Here is a 19,299-nt window from a genome sequence, read left to right as displayed (position 1 = left end):
TTCTTTGGCGGAGATATTTTTTTGGACGGATAAAGGTTGGACCGGAGCAGGCGGTCGGAGAGGCGTATTGACCGTACAAACATTACGCCTGCGCCGTCTTTTTTTGTATGGACTGACTCGACTGGCTGCCCCTGGAAGCTTCAATAATTTCCTCTATTTCCGTTTAAAGCGAGAATTTGAGCGCATTCTCTTGCATATCCGCTCGTTAATACTTCATGCTTGTCTTTATATCCATATTAACCCTCCGTTTCCTCTAATTTCGGCCGGTTTCAGCCTCCTTGAGTCTATCAAGGAACGGCTCACGTGTCCGCGGATGACTCAAACGCCCATTCGATTTTCTTTTCTTCCCCGCCGAACTGTTTCTTGTTGGTACCCCGCCAGCAGAAAACACTTTTCCTCCACCCCTCCCACCCTTCGCGCCGTTCTCCAGGAGTCAAGAAACAAGAAATCCGTGATGGCTACCTTAAATACCAAGACCGGTCAGGCCGTTGACCGTGCCGTTTTGGATTCTATGCTCCGCCGCCGCCTTTTCTATACCCCCTCTTTCGAGATCTATGGAGGTGTCTCCGGCCTGTACGACTATGGACCCCCCGGCTGCGCCGTTCTAAACAACATTGTCGAGACATGGCGGAAACACTTTGTACTGGAGGAGGATATGCTCGAAGTCGATTGCACAATGCTGACTCCGGAGGAGGTTCTCAAGACCAGTGGGCACGTCGAAAAATTCGCCGATTGGATGTGCAAGGACCCCAAGACCGGTGAAATCTTCCGTGCAGACCACTTGGTGGAGGAGGTGCTCGAGGCCCGTCTCAAGGGCGACAAGGAGGCTCGTGGCCAGAAGGTTGAGGTCGACACGGACAAGGAAGCGAAGAAGAAGAAAAAGGCCAAGAGCGAGGCTATCAAGCTTGATGATGCGGTCGTCAAGGATTATGAGGAAGTGCTGGCGCAGATTGATAACTTTGACGGTCCCCAATTGGAGCAAATAATTGCCAAGTACGATATCAGAAATCCCGTTACTGGCGGCAATGTCCTCCCCCCCGTTTCTTTCAACCTGATGTTCCAGACCTCAATTGGGCCTAGCAGCAACATGCCTGGCTATCTACGCCCCGAAACTGCACAAGGACAATTCCTGAACTTCCAGAAACTGCTTGAGTTCAACCAGCAGGCGATGCCTTTCGCTTCGGCGTCCATTGGGAAGTCGTTCCGAAATGAAATTTCACCACGTGCGGGCCTCCTGCGTGTTCGTGAATTCCTCATGGCCGAGATCGAGCATTTCGTGGACCCGGAGGGCGGAAAGAAGCACGCGCGTTTCGACGAGGTTAAAGATATTGAGTTGGCCCTCCTCAACCGAGACGTGCAGCTGTCTGGGAGCACTAAAACGGAGACAATGACAGTCGGAAAGGCTGTTGAGATTGGGCTGGTAGATAATGAGACACTCGGATACTTCCTTGCCCGTATTCAATTGTTCCTCCTCAAGATCGGTGTTGATCCTACCAAGCTTCGCTTCCGCCAGCACATGGCTAACGAGATGGCCCACTATGCGTGTGATTGCTGGGATGCTGAACTGCTAACCAGCTATGGCTGGATTGAGTGTGTTGGATGTGCCGACCGCAGCGCTTATGATCTGAATGTTCACAAAAACAAGACTGGGGCCCCCCTTGTAGTTCGTGAGACTCGTGCAGAGCCATTGAAGGTTGAGGAATGGCAGATCGACTTAGATAAGAAGAAGTTCGGTCCTCGCTTCAAGAAGGATGGCAAGACCGTCGAGGCTGCCATTGATGCCCTATCACAGGACCTCCGAGAGAAATTGGCTCTTGACCTGGAGAAAAGTGGCAAAATTGAAGTGGATGTCACTGGTGTTGCGTCTGGCAAGGTTGAGCTAGAGAAGGACATTATCACTATTGAGAAGCGCACCCGTGTTGAGAATGTCCGTGAGTACACGCCCAATGTTATCGAACCGTCATTCGGTATCGGTCGGATCCTATACAGTCTTATGGAGCACGTCTACTGGTACCGTGAAGGCGATGAAGCACGCGGCGTAAGTTTCCAATCCCTTGTCCAACCCGAACTGTTCTTATCTTACTTTATATCAAGCTTCTATCCTTCCCCCCGGTTATTGCCCCGACTAAAGTTCTTCTCGTACCACTATCGAGCAATCCCGCGTTCCGCCCTCTGGTGCAACAGTTGACGACGAAGCTCCGACGATTGGGCATCTCCAGCCGCGTGGATGATTCATCAGCTAGTATCGGTAAGCGATACGCACGCAATGACGAGCTGGGGACACCATTTGGAGTTACGGTCGACTTCCAGTCCGTTAAGGACAGCACTATTACGCTGCGCGACCGCGACTCGACAAAGCAGGTGCGCGCGAGCGAAGATGAGATCCTGCAGGCCCTCAAGTCCCTGGTGGAAGGGGAGGAGACGTGGGAAGATGTGCGGAAGCGATTGCCCGAGTTCACTGGACAAGAGGTGGACTAGATTAAGGACTTCGGCTAGAAATATTTCAAAATCAGATCTTCTCTCATGGGTTCTTAAAACGGGGCATATGGCTATAATCAAATGTTCAATAATGTTTGTAAGGAGTATGTACGGATACAGCTGTAGAATAATTCATGCCAAGAGTTCCAGGCCGAGACGTCATTCCACAACATCATTCGCCAACTTGGCTTCATCTTCTTCATCTTCGCTCTCTCAGCCCGCCTTCCGATCGCCAAGTAATTGCTCATCGCATCATTGGACTTGCAGGAAGTCCTGAAGATGGCGCCCAACATTCCCTCTGCCAAAATCACCCTCTCCTGCCCCTTGTTCGCTGCTGATTTCGACCCGCGCAATCATGCCTTTCTTCTTGTTGCGGGCGGCGGCGGCGAAAGTCGCAGTGGCGTGGGAAATAAAATTGTAAGATCCCACCCATCCGGACTCATTATAATGTGAGCTTTCAGTAACAGTTGGTACAGGTTCTTTTGAACGCGTTCAAACGCCACGAACTGAGCGAGGTCGTCGACGTTGAGCTCTCGCGGGATGAGGATTCAGTGACCTCCCTGGCTGCGGTGCAGTCAAATGACACCTCTATAGTCGCCTTCGCCGGCATAAACAGCTCCCTCGCCTTGCAACAACAAAACAAAAATCGGCATCTACGATCTTTCCAAATCGATTATCCTCCGCGCCGCACAGGGTCTAAGGAATCTACACTCCCCGCAGAGACTAAACCAGGGCAAACAGTCAATCTATCCCAGGAGTCGTTGTTCAGGACAGTTGCTGGACCAAAGGGAACAACAGATACGTACCAGAGAATAACCCGTTTGTCGCCTTGGAAAGAAGAGGGTGCTACCCGTGTTGCGGCGATTACCACCGGATTGGCACCATCAGGCGAAATTGTCTTTTTCAATGCAAACACGAAGGAGCCGGGAGAAAGCGATGTTATTGGAAGAATCCGTTTGAACAGTGATGAGGAGGCGGAAGATGTTGATATTACGGGTCAGGATGAAGATGATGGCACTTTCTCGGTGGCATATACCAATGGTCTCGATGTCTTCACGTGTCGCATCTCGCCGGAGACTCGATCGCACGCCGCACCAGAGGTGAAACGCGTGTATACTCCTCCAGTGAACCCAAAGGGCAAGGGGGCACGCGCGAAATTCCGTGCGCTGCGGTTCCTCTCCCCTACAACGCTATTGCTTTTGCAGAATGCGCCAGACCGCAAGGGCTGCGAGCTCATACTTCTCGATCTGCGCCCAACAATATCATCCTCTTCTTCGCAAGCCACAATCATCCGTCAGTACAAGCTTCGCAAATCTATCAAGCTCGGCCTTGGCCTTGATGTATGTAATCTCGGCGCCAATTCGGATGCCCAGCAACAATCAATAATCGCAATCTCCGGCGGTGATCAATCCCTCGAGGTCCTAACCATAGACTTCGATTCCCGCCGACAACACCGCACGAGTGCAGGGTACACTCCTTTTCGGGTTTATACCACCCTTCGTGATGTCCATCCCTTCTCAATGACAAGGATATGTTTTTCTCATTGCGCACCTCCGAGCCCCGTTGCTCCAGAGACACCTCCACAATACGTCAAGCTCGCCTCAGTGAGCATGGGCAATACCGTCGTCGTGCATACATTTCCGCTATCCCCAGTACCACCCTCAAGCCGCAATCCTCGCTATGTCCTTGTCCGGCCAGGTGAATCCGAATTCTTAACGGGTCTCGCCGGGACTCTCGCTTCCTTCCTCTCCATTGCGTTGGTTGTATTCCTTCTCCAAGCCATCACGGAAATCAGGGGTGTCATGCCTCCGTACCTTGGTATAACGGAGCACTTACCGCCTAATATTCGGGCCGCTATTGCAAGGCCATACAACGCGCCTACCTTTCCTCCCACTCCATCACCAATTGAACACACACCTCCAAACTCAAATACCGAGCCGGAAGAACCACAGCCTCAACTCCTCCGCGATATTATCCCGGACACGGAGACATCCATTCTCATATCCTGCAACCCGTCAAACAATGAACTCCTCGTCGAGCCACACACGCCCAATCCCAACCCTCAGTTTCCGGAGGAAGTCTCGGAAGTAGAACCAGATCTAAACTCACATACAACATTCCACCATGCTCGACAGTGGACAGATCTCTCGACCCAGGACCGCTTGGCATGGAAAGCTCAGCTCACCAAAGCCGGGCTCTGGGGACCCCAAGAACACGAAGACGAAGACGAAGATGAGTCTATTCTTCAGAGAGTCTTCGTTCGGGAGTTGTGCCCACAACCTAGTTTCTCTAGCGAAGATCGAGAGGCGAGCGCCGATTCGGCCGAGGAATAAGGGAATTATAACAATAGAGTATGTTCCTTTTATTCCTTTTTCTTTTCATTTCTTTTTTATCTACTTGGTTTCCTCTCAATTTGGCCGTACTATTTGCATGCCAGGATTCCATAATGGTTTATAGTACACCTTATGGCTTAGTTAGATCAGTTCTTGTATCATGATATGTACGTATGTATGCCTACGATTATACGTTTATTACTCCTGTTATCATTCCTTTTTTCTAGTTGTTGGGAAAAGCTTCGAGAGATACACTATTACGCCATGAAAAAGGGCCTTCAAAAAAAAAAAAACGAAACCGGTTCTGTCCCCACTCTTACATCCTAGCCAGGAATCAATGGGTCTATGTATTATAAGTTGCTCTCTTGAATGCCTAGATAGTTGCTGGCTCTAAACAATTTTCTTTCCGTCGACTCATCGCTAGAAGAAAACGGGTGGGTAATATCCTATGTTTAGTCAAGTGTATGCGTTTGCAGAATGCGCAGCCGCCATGTGTGGGGACGGACGCTGGTCATAATCAGCGTCACAGAGATAAGACAAGATAGTTTCTCCCCAGATTGGAACTAAACCCCTGACTATTTAAGGTAATCATGAGTGACACGGACGCAAAAAGCAAAACCAAGCTCGTTCATGTCAATGCGGGTTTTGAAGGGAGGAAGAACGAAACGAGAATAGACGCCAAAAGAAAACGCCGAATTTATCAATGCCAAGCGGCGGGGAGAGTGAGAAGTTTAGCGGGTTGGATATCACTCAAAGCAGAAATTGTTCACATGTCGTAAGTTTCAGCGACGCGTAGATGTCGTCCACATGTGCGTGGGGGCAAGACGTGTAAATCGTAAGGAGATGAGAAATCGATGGGTCTAAGGGTCTTGGGGCCCAAAGCGGAGAAGTTGTAAATCACTACTGGCCTGTGTTCTTCTTCCAACGGAGCAACTCTGCGAGACTTGCGAGGCTGCAGCCCATCTTGAGGAAATCATGTTCCAGCAACTCCTGTGCGGTGGCACGACTGTCCACAGCCACACATAAACAAACGCTGAGAAAAGACTTAAGCTCCTTACTGAGCTTCTCTGGACTTTTGAGTCGAGGGGTACCATTGGTGGCGATCAAGTAAAGAGCCTTGAGGGGTTCCTCGTTCAAGTACGGGGGTTCAGACTCAATCATTTCAATAGCCATGATGCCCAACGACCAGCAGTCAACTTTAGGGCCATATTCCTTCTGCTTAACAACCTCGGGTGCCATCCAGTATGGAGTACCGACCATTGTAGCACGTTTATTCTTGGTTTCGGTGAGCTTGGCACAGAACCCAAAATCCGCTGTATAGTTCGTTAGTACCTCCAATAATTGCCAGCTAATGGGGAGGGTTGACTTACTAATTTTAACATGGCCAGCGCGGTCAAGAAGAACGTTATCACTCTTGATATCACGATGAATGATACTCTGGCTGTGCAGGTGTGCCAATCCTTTGCAAGTCTGATGTGCTCGTCAGATAAACATTCTAGTCAAATGAGGACGTAAAATACTAACCTCTGTACAGATTGTAGCAATCTGGTCTTCCTGGATCACACGGTTATTGTCAATAACATCAGTAAGCGCCCCACCCTCCATGAACTCCATGACAACCCAAAGTTCATTGCTCTGCTCTTGCAGGAAGGAGTCTAAGAAGTTAACAATGTTGGCATGCTGGCTATCCTTCATGACAATAATCTCGTTAACAATCAGCTCCTTCCGAGGCTGACTACGCAGGTCCATTTGTTTGATTGCAACCTGGCAACGTGGGCCGTACTGGCGATACAGCTCTCGAGCGACACCAGATGTCGCGTTTTCTTTAACCCGCGCAACGTACACGGAACCAGAAGCACCCTGTCCGATTTTTCGTTGCTTGCTGTAGGATTCGTTTGGGTTGTCTTTGGACACGACGGACCTCAGCCTATCCATGACCTCGTTTTCACTCATAGCCGACATGCGGACCTCCTTCTTATGAGGATCAGCCTTCTTAGTCAGAGCAGCTTCCGCCTGTCGAACACCATCCGGGGCATTATTCTTAGGCGCTTGCTTGTTGGCAATGTTCAAAGGCTTTACGGGCTGTACAGGAGCGGGAAGCTTGCTGGGAGGAGGGCCGTGTGCCTGTTGCGGCTTGCCATTGTTCTGGCTGCGGGGTGCTGAGGCTTGAGCGCGAGGATCTGGGGGAGGATGCCTGGCATTGGATTGATCATCGTAACGTGAGCCTGGGCCCCGCGACGCTCCATTGGACGAATAATCTCCAGGCCTTTGCCCTGAAGTCGTTGGTGGTGATGGTGCCGGTCGTTGGGCTGTTAACTGGCGGGAGGGATCTTGAGGCTGGCGGGTAGAGCCTGGGGCCTGCGGAGCAGGGCGGCTCGGCTTGTAACGGTCATTCGTCGATTGCTCAGATCCTCCATATCCTCCGAGTTCTTGTTTGGCGAGGGGGACACGAGTTTTCGGAAGAGAGGCGTTGTAGGCATCCTGTTCAAGTCGGCTCTGATCCTCTTCACGCTGTCTGTTACGGCGGTCTTCCTCTACTCTTCGGCGTTCCTGATCAGCCAATTCCTTCATCTTTTCTAGTTGTTGTTGCTGTTCCGTAGCCCTATCTGAGCCGGATTTGCTCGGAGTGTGGCCAGAAGATGCAGAGCGACTGGAGTATGATTGGCCACTGTCTAAACGCTGCGCAGGCGCCGGTGGGGGTGGTCTTGGAGGGGCAATCGAACCGCCTACTGAATTATTGCCATATGGTTTCGCCTGACCAGATGTATTGCCCAGGCCAGCGTAGTATTGTGGGTTTTGTTCACGCATCTTGATGTCAGAATAGAATTCGAGCACCTCGATCACAGCTTGCGGGTTCTTCTTGTAGTCCTCCTTAGTAATTGCGGACGCAGTCAGAAGCTTCTCCCACTCTGGGGGTAGACCAACAAAAGCCCCTGTCCGCGGATCAAAACCAACGTGAACGCGGTGGCTAAAGTTTGTAGGATTGCTCACACCACCCATTCCGGGGCAGCGCTCGTATATCTTGTCGATCCAGTCGTAGATCTCTTCATCGGTTCTGACCTCACAGGTCAAGCTTTTTGTGGGAATATCGCGAGTGAGTAGGGCCGACTTCGAGGTAGCATCTTTCGGGTTGGCTAAACGAATAATTTCAAACGCCATCCGTGTATCTTCCGAACGAGAGACGCCTGTGACTGCGGATAAGGGAATGGAGAGAACCACCTTTCCGGCCTCATTTTTCATAAAATCCAGGCGAGACTCGCGAAGAATTAGGAATCGCTGATTCCATGTAGCTAAGAACTTGTCCTCTTTACAGCGCACATACCCCTCTTTGACAACACCGTATCCTGCCGGCCCTGATTGATCTGTCTTTGTCCGAACGAGGGATGGGCTGCTGGTGTTGGGAAACAGCGACAGGTTAGCGGTCGTCGGGGTGCTTGGCGAATCAATGTTCATCTGGCCAAACGATGTTGCTACACCGGAGGTGCTTGCGGCGAGGTTAAGTTTAGGACGGTCGGTCGGTGGGCGAGGGGCAGGCCCGGGATTCATAAACTGGTCTGCGGAATACATGCCGCTGGACAATTCGGTCAGTTGGCTCGCCGTTGAAGGGTATCAAAATATATGTTTCGATGCGTCGCATGTCATAGTGACAACTGCAATCAGGGGCAGCCAGCGGGAAAAGGGCCGTGCTGACTTACTTTCCATAAGAGGAAGCCATTTTGGGTGATGATTCGGATGGCGGGCGCCCCAAGAGGCGGGATCACCTCAGAGACGGGAGAGAAAGAGGGCCGAACGAGGAGGGTCGGTAAAGGACTCAAAAACCGCACCCGTAACTATCAAGGTCATTAGCAACTATAGGAGGTCGAAAATGGAGGTTCTGCGACAGAACCAAACTGGCGATCCAAGGTTTGGGCGCATTTGCACCTGGATCCAATGTCACAGGGGAACCGGATCAGCCAGTCAACGCTGGGGTAGACGGGAGGGTTTCTAACAAAAGGGGTTGGGCGTAAATCCGGGATTACCCACGCTGTGGCAGAGAGGACTCGAGTCTCAAGGAAAGAATCCCCGCGCTTGCGAGGATGCTTCGAGCGCGAGGTGCACGTCTCGAATTCTCCTTTTGTTCAGACGCGGTGAGGGAGGAGCAGGGGCCAAATTTGGGTGTCTGGGAAATAAAGAGCGGGGGGTGGGGGGGGTGGTTGCACACTGGCGGTGGGCAAAATGGAAGCGACAGACAACAAGGGACGTAGATGGAGAAGAGGGAAAGACGTGAGTAAAAAGCACTCGTTAAAATGGCAGCTTTAAGGGCGTTTTCAAGATAGGTAGAGAGCCTTGGGTCGGAGAGGGACTAGGAGGGGAGCGAGAGCAAAAGGTGAATCGAATGGCAACTGAGAGGTTTCACCACCGCTGGCTGGGGTGCGAGGCTCCAGAATCCCTGAAGGGGGCGGCGGCTCTTTCGAGAGAAAACTCCTTTCCCTTTGCCGCCAACTCCCTATTATTAATTTGCTGGCCCTGTCTCATTCAGTTCATACTTTTATTTTCTTGTTTCTGTAATCCAATGCTTATCATTTCAGACATTTTCTATCCACATAGCTAACCATAGCTGCTGGCAGGTTTAGACCCAACGAACTTGAGCAGAAGGCGAACTGTTGGTATGCCACAGACTGACATGGAACAGGGAGACTCAGCAATAGTATCCGAGTCCCAGAGGAATATACTGGGCTCTAACTCCAATGAAGGAGTTCGTGCCCAATGGTGGCTCGATTCGAACTTATTATTATTGTCCGAAATCCTGATTTGTTATTCAATTCAGACTCTGGTGAGCAGAGACCGAAGAGCTATGTTTCACCTTGATTGAAACAGCGATCTGATCCGGATTTCGGAATTCTCGCTGTTAAGTCTCATCATGAACGGATAACTGGAGTCCTCCCTTGTTAAGGGGAGGCCGGAGGCCTGTTATTAATATTTTATGTTCAGGCAGACTATTTACAAGCCCGCCTCGGATCTGGCACTTGTGATGAAAAAGCGATATGGATATTGATACATACAACAGCAATTCGGGTCTTGGCTGTCTAGAATTTTGCTAAATTTACTTGCAGTATACGTATTTGAAGCTTGGGTTACGGATACTGACTGTGCTCCACCAAAAAGATCGGTTCAGAGGAAAGGCCCACAGGTTTCCGATATTACCCCTTAATCAATTCTTAGGTCAAACGGATGGAATTTGAGCTTTGAAGGGGCCGTTGACGTAAGAGTATTCTTGGATGGTTGAATGACTAGTACTTCGACATGGGGGTGTTCGTGAAGGGGTTGTTGAGGATATTAGAGAATAATAGATACATAGTATATGAGTTGGGGGTGATTCCCCCGAAGTATACAGAGACGGACCAGAGCTCCATCCATTTTTAATTTGCTACTCCCCGAATGGGTAGTTAAATTTAAGCAACGAGTTCAGTCCTCCTACCCACCCATCATGGGCTTCGCTATCATGAGCCTCGCTGCCCATGACCCTCCGCATCACGCACGGCGCCCCGCCCTGCCATTCATTTTTGCCGTGCCGCATCTCTTCATTCCACACCCGAGCTTCCATTCCAGCTGTCATCCCTTGAGTCATGTTGACACCATCGATACTGATTTCCAGTTCCCGTCCTCGGTTTTTCTCGCTCAGACGAAGCGTAATTGGTGTGCTAGCCGGCAGAACTAAGGGCCTGAAGCTGAGGCTTCGAGCACAGATTGGTGTTAGGAGTACTGCTGGCACAAGAGGGTGAACGATACTGCCTCCGCTACTAAGACTGTATGCTGTACTTCCAGTCGGCGTGGAAATGATGATGCCGTCTGCCACAGCTTCTGTGAGAAACCTTCCTCCCACATATACATCCACAATGGCAAGGTGCGGCTCCTTTCCGCGGTGGATGAGTATTTCATTCATCACATACAGTCCCTCACTTCCTATACCTTGGGCGGGTTCTGAACACTTATCTGCTACTGCGGGTTTTCCATCGGCAGTAAACAACGCCACTTTGAGGCGGTTCCGCATCAGAATACGGGCACCTCGATTAAAACCCATAGATTTGCCGCGAACTGACGACCATCCCGTTATCACTTCTGATCGTTCTTCGGCACCCAAGGAGTGAGGAACCCCAAGGGCAGAAGCGCGGTCTCCCACTCCTGCACCGGACATGTACACTTCGCGAAATGCGCGCTTATATTCACTGAACTTCCATTCGCCCAGGAATCCAAGTGTACCCATGCTAAACGATAGCATCGGTGGAACATTGACGCACGTGGCGAATAAGGAGGAAGCATGTAGAATCGTTCCATCGCCGCCTAGGGTAACGCTGAGATCCACCTTCCTATGTAATGCACAGGGCAGCTTCTCTAAGGAAGCCGAATAAACGGGGAACGGCAACGACAAGTGTACTTCCTCTGCTACACTCGGTTCTAAAATGATGCCAAGTGACGGATATGTGGATGCTGTGTGACTAGATGCCCGAAACGATTAGCGTATGCGTTCCTAACACATTGTAAGATGTACCTGATGAATTCAATTAACGATCGGGTGACCTCTGGCGCGCAGTCTTTCTTCACGACAAAAATGTTTCTGGGGGCCGCGGGCCACTGAAGTGAAAGGAGATCGTTCTCGTTCGACTCTAGCCGTTTGTTAGCGACGAACGTAATGGTCTTAAAAGCTGATGCGCACCATGATATCTGGGAATTAATCGCTCTGGGAGCGTATCAACGTCTCTAATTTCTAGTCGCTTTAGGGAGCCTGAAAAGTTCCGAGTCCATGATAATTTCCGCGTGGGATTCCTCAATGATTGCAGCCGACTTATCACCGACCGCATCGTGCTGAAAGTGGCGGCTTTCGACTCTTATTATTATTGGGGCTGGCAGAACACAGAATTTATCATTAAGAGGGCGTCGGTTTAATCGTCAACCTGTGGTATCTAGAGTGTCGTGCTTGAAGTTTCTCTTGACATTTTCTCGCGCAGCATTCGAGATAGGGTTCGGCCTGGCAAGAGGTACTTATATCCGAAAAGCGGTCATCTTTTTCTGTACAAATGTGAGCGAGAAACCCGAGATAGGTGCAAGAGAAAAACAAAAGCCTCCACTGAGTAGTTCAAGGCTGAAACGCCTGCTTATCGAGTGCAGAGTTGAAGCCTCCAATTCCCCAGAATGATCGGCGATCTCTGGCTCTGACCGCCCTGAGGGCTTAGCCAAAGTTAGCAGCTCCCAACGTCATGGCACAGTCCATGGCGCCTGCTCTTCTTGCTAGCCGAAGTTAGGCTGTCCACAAGATCGGGTGCATCAGCCGTCATTCATCAAGACTTGGACTTCCCAACTCCTTCAACTCTTCCATGTGATTTCTGGGATGTCATTCTTGTATTTTCTCCTTTATCTTCTTCCGGGTGAAATGTGAAATGGCCTAGCCTTAGTCCATCCATCCATCTCTTGTTCTCCGCTCGTCTCGTTCGTGTGAGTCCTATTCTTAGAGTATTTCGCCTTGTAAGTAAACACAGCCGTTTGCACCCATTCACCGAGCCTTGGGAGCAGGAGGCTCCCTTCAGAATGGTCGCGTGATGATTCTCCAAGGATTCAAATTAACTGTGGTTGCAGTCCTCTTTCCCTGGAGAAGAACAGTGTCGTGCTTTCCCACCCATCAATACGATCCCCCACCATCATGAACGGAACAGAGGTTCGGCAGCGGAAGCCGGCGGCGGGCACGAAAGAACATACCCAGGCTTCTAGAGATGCCGAACCACGCCTCAAGCATGGGATACCCATGCAAGTGCTGCGTTCTTTGCTTCTCGCAACCTGGTTCAATTGCTGCTGCGTTGTTATTCTGTTAACGCAGTTAGTCGGTTCCCCTTTGTACTTCATCAAGAAACATTATTATTACGCCTGGATGGCATCCACCAAAAGATCTTTTGGGCTGGTCATTACAGCCCTTACCGAATGGGGCTGCCCGACTTATGTTCGGGTTAGCGGCGACGAGAGTGTACGCGGGCACATCCACATTGCAAGCGATGGACGCTTAAAGACAACCTTTCCCGAGCGACTCGTCATGATTGCGAACCACCAGGTGTACACCGATTGGATTTACCTTTGGTGGATTGCTTATGCGAACATGATGCATGGCCGCATTTTCATCATTCTTAAGGAGTCCCTGAAATATATACCCGTCATAGGTCAAGGCATGACATTCTATGGCTTCATTTTCATGGCCCGAAAATGGCTGTCTGATAAACCCCGGTTGCAGCACCGCTTGGAGAAACTGAAAACTCACCATAGGGGTTCTGATTCGGACTCGCCGAAGTATGATCCTATGTGGCTTTTGATATTCCCGGAAGGAACAAACCTCTCCCTAAACACTAAACGACGAAGCGATGCTTATGGTGCTAAAAACTCGTTCCCACCCCTTCAACATCAGATTCTTCCTCGCTCGACTGGCTTGTTTTTCTGCTTACAGCAGTTGAGAGGAACCGTTGACTGGGTATATGACTGCACTATTGGCTATGAAGGCCCTCCGTAAGTCACGATGCTTCTCTAATATACGTATAGCCTAAGTCTAACTAACGATCTTAATTCTATGGAACAGAAGGGGTAGTTACGCTGACAAATATTTCACCCTTCGGTCAACGTATGTACAAGGACGCCCACCGACTTCCGTCAACATGTACTGGAGGCGTTTTGCAGTTGCAGATATACCTCTGGATGACCAGCAGGAGTTTGATGCCTGGCTTAGAGCCCGCTGGACGGAAAAGGATGTGTTACTCGAGCAATACTTTGAAACCGGAAGATTCCCATCCGCTCTAGCTGGTAGTATCGAGGTTGGCAATGAAGATCAAACTCAGTTAGATGCAGGCAAATGCGGATATGCCGAGGCCCATGTCCGCTTGGGGCATTGGACTGAAGTCAGTCGGATATTTAGGGTGGTATTCGGCCTCGCTTTTCTCTGCCGGGTTCCTAAACTTACAGGGCTCTTGAACCCGGTCGCTTAGAGTCAGAGCCCTCTCCCTGAACCTCTGCCTATAACTTTGACTTTATTATGACTTTATTATGAATAATGTCTACTCCTATTCTTATGACTGATCACTTAGGTATTTTTTTACTGGTTCTCAAGGGTTATAATTAAACTTTTTTTTTTTTTTCCTGTTCAGGGGTCAACGCACTGAATGAAAAGGATATACAGGAGTTATTTTAATGAACAATTAAATCATAGAGAAGTTGTGATGAGTATTTATAAACACCCACGGTTTTAAGAACTTGCATACAGGAGATCCGGATATTGAGAGCTGACGCCACAAATTGGCTGTGCACCAGCCACAGATCCGCTTGTTCAGGCCTCAGGCATTAAAATTCCAAATCATTGTCCTCATCGCGAACCAGAGCAGTAACAGCTACAGAGAAGTGAAGGCGCCCTCACTCTTTCACTTTGTTACGCAGCCAGCGAACCCGTCTAATATCGTCTGTCTAATCTCACTTATGGAACAAGTATGAGTTGAGTTTTTTTTAACGTCAGGCCCTCCTACTCCATTCTCCGACCGAACTTTCATATCCGCGTCTTAAAGCTCGCGCTGTCGATTGGAGAAGTTCACACACGGCCGCCATGGCGTCTCTACAAAATGGCTATGCAAACGGTATGAATGGGGATGCATTTCCTACGACCGGATCTCTGGCCAATCTCCGCTTCTCTGACATTCCATCTGCCATCGATATTCCCGCATCCACACTTGATAGCGAAGTCGAGGTCAGTCTTGAAGGGCTCCCCGACGACCCAACCGAACTCTGCACGCTTCTGGAGAATGAAAAGGCGGCGAAAAATTTCTGGGTAATCATAGCGCTCGCCTATGCCAAACAAAAGCAGATTGACCACGCGATTGACATCCTGAACAAGGGCCTCGCGTCAGTTGCTCAAGGTGCTACGAAGGAGAAGCTCGGGTTACTGGGTTGGGTATGTTGGCTTTATTTGCTGAAAGGCCGAGAGGCCCCCCGGGTGATATCAGATGGTGGTTTAGGCACAGAAGCCAGGACCAAGGACTACTACATCCAGCAAGCGACGGGAATACTGAACGAAGCTTCACGATTGAACCCGTCCTTTCCGCCACTTTTCCTCGCTCGTGGCGTTCTATCATTATTGCGCGCCTCTTTACATCCCCCCCGACCGGTACGACCTGGAACTGTTGATAATTCAGAAAGGGTGGAATCATTGCGACAAGCTCTCAAACAATTTGATGAGTCCTCCAAAGCGTTTGGGGGTAGAAACGTCATGGCCATTCTTGGGAGGGCAAGAGCGCATTATCTTCTTGGACGCTATGCTGAGGCGCTGGAAGGGTACCAGAAAGCCCTGGTGAGAATGCCTGGATTAAGTGACCCAGATCCTCGGATTGGCATCGGGTGTTGTCTATGGCAATTGGGCTTCAAGGATCAAGCTAAGGTGGCTTGGGAACGTGCCCTAGCACTGGTATGTTGCAGCACTATAGTATATCTCCTGGTCATTACGATGGAACTAATTCGGTTGTCCGTTTCGTTTCTTAGAACCCTGACTCGAAAGTTGCCAACATCCTCCTCGCGGTATACTATCTCTACGATAGCTCTCGGCATGCTACTACGGACCCGGCGTTCGGTTCCTTGTACAAACTGGCAATGACTCAATACACCCAGAAATCTTTCAAGTTGGACAAGGAGTATCCCATGACCTGCGCCTTATTCGGCAGTTATTTCCTCTTGAGAAAATCATATTCGACTGTCGACACCCTTGCTCGCAAATCAATTGAAAACACCGATGTCATGCAGATAGCTAGCGACGGATGGTACTTGCTCGGCCGAAAATGCCATTATGAGGGCGATTTAGTTAAAGCAGCGGAATACTACAGTCGCTCCGATCAGGCTCGGGGAGGTGGCGACAGGGGATATCTTCCGGCCAAGTTTGGCTCCGTACAGATGCAGGTGTCTAACAAGGACTATGACGGGGCTAAATTCCAGTTGGAGAAGATCATACAACAAACAAAGAATCCGGAGTGCATGATGCTCCTAGGAGCTCTCAATGCGGAAGATGTATTCGCAGTACAGAGAAGCGGGAGCAAAGAAGATAAATCAGCGGAAATCAAGAAAGCCATAACCCTTTTCGAAGGTGTTCGCGCGCTGTGGAAGGATGAAAGTAAGAAGATCACACCAGACGAGTCTGTCTTGGTGTATCTCTCGCGGTTGTATGAGCAGTCTGCTCCAGATAAGAGCATGCAGTGCTTGACGCAACTGGAAGAACTTCAATTGGCGGATATACCGGATGAAGAACGCCCCGAGAACGTCGAAGACGAGGAGGAAATCAAGGCTGCACTTCGAGTGAATCTGCCGCCGCAACTTCTCAACAACATTGGTTGCTTTATGTACCAGAGCGAGAAGCTGGGCCTAGCTCGCAACATGTTCCAAGCAGCACTTGACTCTTGTGTTCGATCGCAAGAGAAAGAGAGTGAGCTTGACACTGATGCGCTGGTTACAACAATAAGTTACAACCTTGGCCGGGTATATGAGGCGTCTGATATGCCAGACGAGGCGAAGAAGATCTACGAGGGTCTCCTGGAACGCCACAACGACTACACGGAGGCAAACGCGCGATTAACATACCTTGCTCTCCGCCGTAGCCCAACAGACGAAGGGCCAAAGAAGATGGCTAAGCTCTATGAGACTGATTCGACAAATCTTGAAGTCCGTGCGTTATTTGGGTGGTATCTTAGCAAGTCCAAGAAACGGGCTGCAAACATTGCAGAGGACCATGAACAGAGGCATCACAAGCATACACTGCAGTACTTTGACAAGCATGACCGATACTCCCTCACCGGGATGGGCAACGTCCATCTACTCTTTGCCAGAGACATGCGGCGTGATACGGACCAGGAGAAGGAGAAGCGTCGCAAGATGTACGAGCGTGCTGTTGAGTTCTTCGATAAGGCACTTCAATTAGATCCTCGGAACGCCTACGCGGCACAGGGCATTGCAATTGCGCTTGTGGATGACAAGAAGGATTTGAGCACGGCAGTACACATATTCTCCAAAATCCGCGACTCCCTTAAAGATGCCAGCGTCTTCCTAAATCTGGGTCACGTCTATGCGGAGTTACGTCAATACACACGCTCGATCGAACATTACGAGGCAGCCCTATCAAAGGACCGGGCACGCGACGCACAGATCCTAGCCTGTCTCGGTCGTGTCTGGCTTCTCAAAGGCAAGCAGGAAATGAATCTCGCAGCAATGAAAACAGCCTTGGACTACACGGAGCGTGCGCACTCCGTCGCACCTAGCCAGGCCCACTTAGAATTCAACGTCGCTTTCGTCCAAAACCAAATCGCCTCTCTAACCTACAGTCTCCCCGAAACACAGCGGACTGTGCAAGACGTCCAAGACGCAGCCGACGGCCTCCGCACGGCAGCGGATACCTTCGAGCGTATCGCCCAGGTCAAGAACCCGCCTTACCCGGCTGAGTCTCTGGAGCAGCGTGCCAACATGTCCAAGACGATTATCAAGCAGCTTGACCGAGCCCTTCAAAGCCAGAAGGAATACGAGGAGAAGAACGCCGCTAAGCTTCAGCAAGCTCGTGAAGCTCGTGAGGCCGAGATCCGCCGTCGCGAGGAAGAAGTCCAAAAAGCCCAGGAGGAAGAGCGCGAGAGGAAACAACGTATTGCTGAGGAGCGACAACAGCTCGTCGAAGAAGCTCAGAAGCTAGCCGCCCAGCGTGCGGATGAGGAACGGGCGCGTGAAGAAGCTGATATGACGACTGAGTCCGAGACGGGCGAAAAGGTTAAGAGGAAGAAGAAGACTGCAACATCAGGCAAGAGGAAGAAGCAACGCCGTACCGAGGATGACTTCATTAATGACGATGAGGGCGAGGCCGGGGCTGCACGTAGCTCTGAGTCTGATGAGAGTGGCAAGGAGGAAAGCGCGCCAAAGAAGAAAAGACGGTTGGAGCGAAGGTCTAGGGGTGCTCCTCCTAGTGCTGGAAAGGCACAGGGCAAGTATAAGAGTTCTGAAATGGTGGTTGATTCAGATGATGATGACGAACCCGCTGCTGCTACGCCGACAGGTGGTGATGATGATGAAGGGGAAGAGGAAGTCGTACAAAGGCGCAGAGCCAAGGTGACGAGACGGGTTGCAGACGACGACGACGATGATGAAGAAGAAGATGTCGCTCAACCAGCTGGAGATGATGGTGGCGATGATGGGGGCTTGTTCAGCGAACAAGAGGACACGGAGATGAAGGATGGCGATGAGTAGACAAGACTGCTCGCTGCGTTCTTCAACCCATTTATTTTCGATTTCATCACTATGTAGTTTACATTTCTTCGACACTTTCATTGTTTTTAATCCCATATGATATATATTTGGCGTTGGGATGAGTGTATTTCCAGACTCGAGCTTCTTTTAATGCGTGCATGTAAGCAAAATTGAATTACAGGTGCTGGACCTAACTTTTCCCTCATTGATAAAACACGGCCACTGCACTACGCAGTATATATGAGTAGTATAGTTATACCAGAGGCTCGGTTACATGCTGAGACTTCAGAGATGCGACTTTCTGGCGCAGCACGGAGTACCCCTACTTAGCTCACCAAGTTCAGTAGCCTCTAGTCTCCCACGGTGAGGGTTGTGAAGAACACAACAATGTCTAAACGGGGATATCAATGGCGGGTCTACTTCGTACTCCGGGCGTAATTTCTTGAGAGTTCAAACTTCAAAGTGGTGGTTAAGGTTCAGATCTGAGACGTTGGTGCGGTCATTGGCAGCAGAGCACGGGGGTTCAACTGGCCGGATGATTGTCGGGTTTACCCAGAAGGAAGAACTCGACGAACACGGGCACACTAAGGAAGCCTGCGAGGGAAGGATCTTCCTCATCCTGAATCCTAACTTAGTAACTCGGCGAGATCTCAGCTCAATCCTCATCAATTCGGATAATGTGTTCTGTGGTTGGCCGAAACAAGAATGCATCCCCCCCCTTTCAGGCGGAAACAAGACACGCCCACATTAACCGATCCCTGGACGACGGACGGTGACAACCCCTGACGACCGAGCTATAATACCGAGACCCAGGGAATCATGTCTGCCAGCCTGGAGCAATTCCTTGTGAAAGCTGGGGAAGACGGCCCATCCTTGTCCAACCAGTGCCGTAGGGGGATGGACCCGGGAGTTCGACCTGTCGGGATGCATTGTTTGGTATGGCCACGCGGTCCTTGTCGGTCAAAGTCCACGAGCGTCGCTTGTCTCCCTGCCACTGGAGCTCGAATTCAGACGCCGGTCGACGCAACTGTGCAGCACAGACTTGCTCAAGAGGACAGAACGACATGTTTGTCGGTTGTCCAGGCCCATCCTGATGGAGTAAGGAACTGAAACTGTGTGGATCAACGAGGGAATTTCGATCGCGAGGCGGAGTCCAAGTGTCCAACCCAACAATCCGGCGTGGGAGCCTGACAGTGACAGTCTGACAGATAGGATGATTTTCCTT

The 19,299-nt window shown here is 50.4% G+C and overlaps 4 protein-coding genes across 4 annotated transcripts; 2 read left to right on the top strand and 2 right to left on the bottom strand.

Annotated features, from left to right (window-relative positions):
* Positions 1 to 454: 454 nt before the first annotated feature.
* ASPVEDRAFT_33186 (uncharacterized protein) lies at positions 455 to 4,811 on the top strand (the record flags this gene model as incomplete). Its single annotated transcript, XM_040810698.1, has 4 exons — positions 455 to 2,038; positions 2,095 to 2,469; positions 2,746 to 2,895; positions 2,955 to 4,811. 4 exons carry the CDS (start codon positions 455 to 457, stop codon positions 4,809 to 4,811), a joined length of 3,966 nt encoding a protein of 1,321 aa, XP_040672693.1.
* A 900-nt stretch (positions 4,812 to 5,711) lies between these two features.
* On the bottom strand, positions 5,712 to 8,378 carry ASPVEDRAFT_141787 (serine/threonine protein kinase CLA4; the record flags this gene model as incomplete). Its single annotated transcript, XM_040807778.1, has 3 exons — positions 5,712 to 6,124; positions 6,182 to 6,281; positions 6,336 to 8,378. The coding sequence occupies 3 exons, from the start codon at positions 8,376 to 8,378 to the stop codon at positions 5,712 to 5,714; spliced, it is 2,556 nt and encodes an 851-aa protein (XP_040672692.1).
* Positions 8,379 to 9,911: 1,533 nt separating this feature from the next.
* Positions 9,912 to 11,990, bottom strand: ASPVEDRAFT_46293 (NADH kinase POS5). Its single transcript, XM_040813518.1, has 3 exons — positions 11,506 to 11,990; positions 11,341 to 11,455; positions 9,912 to 11,287 (listed from the first exon to the last, which is right to left on the bottom strand). The coding sequence occupies exons 1-3, from the start codon at positions 11,648 to 11,650 to the stop codon at positions 10,219 to 10,221; spliced, it is 1,329 nt and encodes a 442-aa protein (XP_040672691.1). The 5' UTR covers positions 11,651 to 11,990; the 3' UTR covers positions 9,912 to 10,218.
* Positions 11,991 to 12,486: 496 nt separating this feature from the next.
* ASPVEDRAFT_56445 (putative RNA polymerase II transcription elongation factor (Ctr9)) lies at positions 12,487 to 18,074 on the top strand (the record flags this gene model as incomplete). Its single annotated transcript, XM_040815213.1, has 5 exons — positions 12,487 to 13,334; positions 13,405 to 13,720; positions 14,329 to 15,270; positions 15,345 to 17,535; positions 17,563 to 18,074. 5 exons carry the CDS (start codon positions 12,487 to 12,489, stop codon positions 18,072 to 18,074), a joined length of 4,809 nt encoding a protein of 1,602 aa, XP_040672690.1.
* Positions 18,075 to 19,299: the final 1,225 nt, after the last annotated feature.

Source organism: Aspergillus versicolor (assembly GCF_001890125.1).
Source record: "Aspergillus versicolor CBS 583.65 unplaced genomic scaffold ASPVEscaffold_12, whole genome shotgun sequence".
Taxonomy (NCBI): domain Eukaryota; kingdom Fungi; phylum Ascomycota; class Eurotiomycetes; order Eurotiales; family Aspergillaceae; genus Aspergillus; species Aspergillus versicolor.
This window is presented reverse-complemented; position numbering and strand designations above follow the sequence as displayed.